This window comes from Musca vetustissima, unplaced genomic scaffold (genome assembly GCF_032173495.1).
Source record: "Musca vetustissima isolate MV318-11 ecotype Yass unplaced genomic scaffold, APGP_CSIRO_Mvet_v1 utg100975, whole genome shotgun sequence".
In the NCBI taxonomy this organism is placed as follows: domain Eukaryota; kingdom Metazoa; phylum Arthropoda; class Insecta; order Diptera; family Muscidae; genus Musca; species Musca vetustissima.
In genome coordinates, this window is record NW_026885531.1 from 1 (window position 1) to 6,754 (window position 6,754).

The 6,754-nt window shown below is 39.4% G+C and overlaps 1 protein-coding gene across 1 annotated transcript; it reads right to left on the reverse strand.

Annotated features, from left to right (window-relative positions):
- Window positions 1-465: 465 nt before the first annotated feature.
- Window positions 466-5,348, reverse strand: LOC133332780 (ras suppressor protein 1-like). The gene is made up of 3 exons (XM_061541154.1): window positions 5,193-5,348; window positions 643-1,264; window positions 466-575 (listed from the first exon to the last, which is right to left on the reverse strand). The coding sequence occupies exons 1-3, from the start codon at window positions 5,329-5,331 to the stop codon at window positions 485-487; spliced, it is 852 nt and encodes a 283-aa protein (XP_061397138.1). The 5' UTR covers window positions 5,332-5,348; the 3' UTR covers window positions 466-484.
- Window positions 5,349-6,754: the final 1,406 nt, after the last annotated feature.

A 6,754-nucleotide genomic window follows, 5' to 3' on the forward strand; every position in this document is an offset into this window, starting at 1 on the left:
GACCTCTTACAATGGTACCCTCAATTTAATGTTATTGAGGATTTACAACGTATATTTTAAATGATTAGGTATTATGGATTCTGATTGGTAAAAACTATCCTTACCAAAAATAATATAGCATCCATACAACCAATACCACCAATATTCGTATTTTAATTATTTTAGAGGGTCACAAAAGCAGCTTTGAAAAAAATCCAATAGTGGTAAACTTGTTGGTATTTCTCCTATAAAACTATCCTGACCCTTTCATTATCCATTCATTACATTGGAAACGTTATAGCTTTATATAAATTGGTTAAAAAATTGTTTTATTTTAAAATACAATATAAATTAATTTTATGTTACAAGCAAAATATAGATTTCTTTTTAAAATTAGTACAAAGAACACACACGCACATTTAAATGACTTAAAAAATAAATTCCAAAAGGCACTATTATTCGCAGCTGTTGAAAATAATGTGATGTTAGAAAAATCCCCACACCCTTAGGCTCGGACACGTGAAGCTTTTTTGCTTTTGTCGGCTTTTGGTGGTGGTGGACCACCACGGCCACCCTGGATGTGGCGGTTATAAATGCTGTAAAAAGGAAATAATAAATATATTATTAAAAAATTCCACATTTATGTACCCGCACACAACTTACATTTTATAGGTTTCCGTTTTCAAATATTCAATGACATGACTAATACCCAATAGATATTGTTCGGCAATTGGTTGGACCCAGGGATTCTCTTCCATTTTCATGACGGATTTACTGCCCAATAAATCCAATTGTGCCACCTCTGGAGGCAGGAACTGCAAACGATTGTGTTGGATGTGTAGTTCCCGTAAACGTGTCAGTTCTCCAATTTCCCTTGGCAACTCCAGCAGATCGTTGTCACGTAAACCCAAAATTTGTAAATTTTTCAAATTTCCCAATCCCTGTGGTATATATTCAAAATCATTGTCACCCAAATAGAGGGCACGCAATGTTTCCATCATAAAGAAATTTCCCGGTAGTACTTTTTCATTTAAATTATTATATGACAGATCGAGTACTTCGAGTACAGGGAAGGCACCAAAACCTCGTGGTAAACTATCCAAACGATTAATCGATACATTAAGGATACGCAATTTTGGCATAGATGATAGTGAAACGGGTAGTTCACGCAATTGATTATTGGATAAATTGAGAATTTCCAAATTCAAAAGATTTGCAATACCCGGATTGATGGTAGTGATGCGATTGTGACTCAACGTTAGGCGGGTTATGTTGGACATATTAACTGAAATGGAAAAAGAGGAAGGAGATAATTAGGATTTTTAGAAACATTTCTGTTAAGAATATAGGTTTAAAATATTTGTACAGGAAGTAAAAACCACGTTATATTCGGCAGGGTCGAAGTTTTTTTATTCTCACCTAAAAGCTTAATGACATTTATTTGCAGCTCGACTTGGAAAATTCTAGTTATGTGGTTAAAACTGTCGATGTAATGAACAATGGGTGAGATAGTTATGGACATTTTACAATTTTTTCAATGAGATCTGAAACGACACGAAGAATATTCAAACATCCCAGAATTACGTCCTGAGTACTGCGACAACGTGCCTTTTATCGCCCTTTTTGGCCATTATATCATAGATAGGATTCTCTAACCAAGGCACCTTACCTTCAATATCTATAGAGGGATATGCCCAACGGTACAAGAGAGGATCCCTAGATCAGCAGGCCTTTCAATCATAATGGATTGTCATGTACACAGCAATCCAGGCTATGAACAAATATCATGGGAACGACTGCGGACCATCCTGAACGTAATTGGGCCAAAACTATCCTGGTTTGTCTGGGCAACTGACGTTCTTCAGTTGCGATGTGTAGGGTGCTGATTTCCGAGGACGACGTTCATTCGGTATTCATTCAGCACTGCGGCAACTGCATCAGTATGAATGCTATTTAGACCTGCTTGATAGACACCTTGATCTAGAGACTCCCTTTTAAAACATTGGACCTCTCTCTCTAGGACACACATATCCTTCCTGCAACGCCTTAGTTGGGAAGTTTTATTCCAAATATGATGGCTAGGATTATCCCTGAATCACCTAAGCGGGTACTGAAATGAAAGCGTATATTGTTATGCAGACGTAAGGCCGGGATCTTCGTCTTTTAATGGAGATGGTAAACTGGTGTCATGAGGGGTGCCTCCTCATGTTGCAGTTGTCTGGGCAGCATTCTGGCAGGTCTGGATATTCTTCCACTGTGTATCACTTACATACATTCGCAAACCACACTGGCGCCGCATAGCTTACCACTGACCGGCGTTTTGCTTTATAAGAAGTCAACTAGGTTTCTTTGTGAGCGCCCCAATTACATAAATCAGTGGCTTGTGCAGACGATTTGAAAAGGCTGTCGAACGTTACTCCCATTATCTTGGTGTAGTTAGTGGTCGGAATCAGTTCTTCATCGACCATTATGATCAGCGGGAGCTTTATTTCAGTCGTCCATGTGGTGAACGGATATTTTCATATTCCTCAGATAGAAGAAATTTACGAGAATAGCTATGTAGCTATGGTCAATAATGGGACCCCACGCCATGGTCATACAATCATCCGCATACATTACGATCTCTATGCCGTCCGGTGGTTGTGTAATATCAGAAAGGGGTTAAACAGTTCCGGAGATATGACCACTCTTTGGGAAACTCCCTGTTTTACTCTACGGGGTTTGGACTTTCTGTTTCTGAATTCCATATACGACTGGCGTCCGCACATATGGTTGATTATCCAACGTTTCAAAAACGGTCGGAGATTTGTCTTTTCTATATCCTCGAACAGCTTGGCATGGTCTGAAGGTAGTGGTCAAATGTATACACACGCCAGAAGAAGGTGTTCTTTAAAGACCAACCTGAAGGTGGAGGTCTTCTCTATAAACCAGCTCTGAAGTTGATTTTCTTTAAAGGCCAGCTCTGAAGGTGTGTCTTCTTTATAAACTAGATCTGAAGATGGTATTCATTCTAGACTAGCCTGATGGTATTATACTTTAACGGCAAGCTCCGATGGAAATATTAATCGGTAATGCCGGACGGACCCAAACCAAGGAACACGAAGTAAAGGCTGCTGAAAAAAAAGAAGGCTCCCGCCACATAAAAGGATGCCGGCGAGAAGACAGCAGCCGAAAAAAAACCTACCGCCAAAAAGACCGCTGAAAAGAAGAAGGCTGACAAAACATCTTCCAAAAAACCAAATGCACTCAATAATTGGTTTTTCAAGATGGGAAATATCTTCCTAGGATGCCTGTTTAACATTGGGGAATCCATTAGTAAAAATGATCAGACTTTCTGGACCAGCTGGTCTCGGAGGAATTCCCAGAGTGCCCATGATCCCTGAATTGACGAGCCAAGAGTGGCGCCTCTAAATATCCCTCTCAGAGGTTTTGGGTTATTACCTTCCAAAGTGACCCCCCTAACGCTGGGGTGTCAAGCTACCTCGTGCCCATCAGTGTTCTACGGTTTGCAGTCAGAGTCCCGAAGCAAGGTGAGTCCTCTCAGATGATGAGTAGGTTCGTAAACCCTGGCAAGGAATATGATCCTAATTCCATCACCACGGCATGTAGTGAAGTCTCGAGACTTTTTAGGCAATTGGAACCTGGAACCACTAAACGAGCCAATGCCAAAGTGATCTCTGACGAGATTTACCGGAGAGCGGTTAAAAAATGCAACCGGTTTATCGGACGGGACATATACTCCATAACGGATAAGGAGTTTCTTCTGGTCAAGAGGAACCTTAAATTCATTCGGAAGTTCTCCAGGAACTATTGCGAGACTTTCCTTGATTGATAGGATTTCTATAACACGTGCAAAGTCTATCAGGATACCTCCTCCAAAAGAGGCGAATACTGCGAGTTGCCCGAGCACAACTAAGACGTTGGTGACTGGGACGTCTGAGCCTTCATAACCCCCAAGCCTGGAAGTCACGCTATCTAAGGCCGTGTTCTTTATACAACAGGGTGAAGAAGTTGAGCTTCGTTATAGACTAGCCTAAAAATAATCCCTTTTATAGATCAGCTCTAAAGGTATTTTTTATTTACAGACCTGAAGAAAGTGGTCTAGCCTAGAGGAGGTCTTCTCAATACAGCATCCTGAAGTCAGTATTCTTCATATACCAGCTCCCCGCGGTGGTCCCCGTTAGTCGAGGTTTTCTTTATATATCTTCATTATAGACCAACCCGAATATGTTGTCGTTTAACGACAATATCTGATGGCGATCTTTTTATCGAACATCTCTGAATGTGTTTTATATAGACCAGCTTGAAGATGGCGGTGTTCTTTATAGACCAGTCCTGAAAATGGGCTGTTTTATATGTCAGTTTGAAGGGGTGGAATTCTTTATAGGTATCAAATGCCCTGCCGGTGCGATCATAGTGCCCCGCTCAACAGTTTTTCCCTGACATTGAAATACAGCACAAATATACCCCAAATATGGGAAATCAAGTTTTTTTAAATATGTGGCAACATCAAATGTATATTTGTTTTGTTCTCTCTTCTTTTTTGACATTTCTCCTTTTTCCCTCAATATTTGTTTTACTTATGACGTTAGATTATAAAATTAACTCAAGCAACAAGTTATGAATACAACAACAACAATACACAATAGATTTTTTGTACTTCTATAAAAGTATTTTACCAAATAATGGATGTAAATTGTTTACAAAAAAGAAAGGGAAACAATAACAATTTCTTGCATACACATATTTATGCTGGAGGAAAACGCACAGATGTATCGATAATTGTTCTGTGCTCACTGGAGGTGTGGGTTGTCAGCCAAATCAAATCATTCATAGATATGTTGCAGCAGACAGCAGGGTTGGACAGACAGATCAGTTCGACATTGATTACTTCACAGATGTGTAGGAAAACAAGATGACCTCATAACTGAAGGCAGATGCTGGTAGAATATTCATAATTTTCAATTTCAATTCTTCTTCAAATCTAAATGAACTTTTATGAAACAAATTTAGTAAATTTTTAATAATTTTTTTGTTTTTTTTTTTAATTGGTTAAGTATTATTTACACTTTCTGGTATGGCAACACCATTTCACACCCACTGTTTTCATTTTTTTCTTCTTTCACCACATATTTCATTGTTTACTTTTTATGGTTAGTTAGTTTTTTGTTGTTTTAATTTTTTTTATTTATTGTTGTTGTTAATTCACTTACACAATCCCGGCAACTCCTCAAAGGAGCTAATGCCTTTGTCCACCAAATCGAGTTCACGATTTTGTGTCTCGCGCGCTTCATCCAACACCTTTTTGGCTTTCGACATTTTCGCTTGAACGGGCAAACACGACTGACTCATGTTGGCGTATTTTTGCCTGATGTTTTTGGGGGAGAACAAAATTAATAACGTTCTCAATGTCTTGTTTACAAATTTCCGCTCTCTCTCACTCTCGTATGCACATTCCTGCACACACACAGATGTTTGTTATTGTTGTGGGCAATAAAATAGCAATGGAAAATTGAAGAAAATGGGCGTTTAGTGAATTATACAGAAAGGAATGGAAATAGTCAAAGCCAATGATGGACCATAGCTAAATTGAACATAAGGGGATCCACTATAGTGTAGTAGAAATGATCCGACTTTAGAGACCCGCTCTGAAGGTTGTTGTTGTAACACCCCTATTGCATTTACTCAATGGGCTGAGGTTACAGACGTTGGCCGAGTAAGACTCGGGTCGTTTCGGATCGTAGACCCCTCTGTCGTGGAAACGCGCTCTGAAGGTGATTTTCTTTATTGAACCCCTCTGAATGCGACCTTTCTTATAAACTATCCTGAAGATGATCTTCTGAAAAAGGAGGGTGGTATTGTTTATAGACCATGCAGAAGGTGGGGTATAGCCTGGAGGTGGTATTCTTTGTATACTAGCCTGAAATTGGTCTTTTTATTGATCTCTGAAGGTGGTATTTTCTACAGACCAGCTCTAAAGGTGGACTTCTTTATAAACCAGCCTGAAGAAAATATTTTCTATAGACCAACTCTGAAATGATATTAATAGAACAGCTCCGAAGGTGTTCTTCTTGATAGAGTAACCTAAAGGCTACAACGATGGTGTTCTTTATAGACCAGCTCTGAAGATAATCTACTTTATAGACCCGCTTGATGATCGTGTTCTTTATAGACCAGCTCTGAAGAAAGTGGTATTCTTTACAGACCAGCCCGACGGTGGGGGTTTTTAATAGGGTATACTGAAGGTGGGTACATCCTGGAGGTGGTTTTCTTTATAGATACTTTCTAAATGTGGTCTCCTTTAGAAACCAGCCTGAAGGTGGTCTTTTTGTAGACCAAGTCTGAAGATGGTATTTTTTATAGACCAGCTGCGAAAGTGGTATTATTTTTAGACCAGCTCTTTATAGATCAACCTGAAGGAGATCTTCTTAATAGAGTAGCCTGAAGGCTACTACGGTGGTTTTCTTTATAGACCTGCTCTGAAGATGATCTTCTTTATAAACTCGCTCTGATGATGACGTTCTTTTCGGCCAGCTTTGAAGAAGGTGGTATTCTGTGGTCTTTTTAATAGGGTATACTGAAGGTGGGTATATCCTGAAGGTAGTATTCTTTATAGAAGTTGGTCGCCTTTAGTAACCAGCCTGAAGTTGGTCTTTTTTATAAACCTGCTCTGAAGATGTTTTTCTTTATAGACCCGCTCTGATGAAGGTGGTATTCTTTATAGACCAGGCTGAAGGTGGTGGTCTTTTTATAGACCAACTCTGAAAGTGAGGTC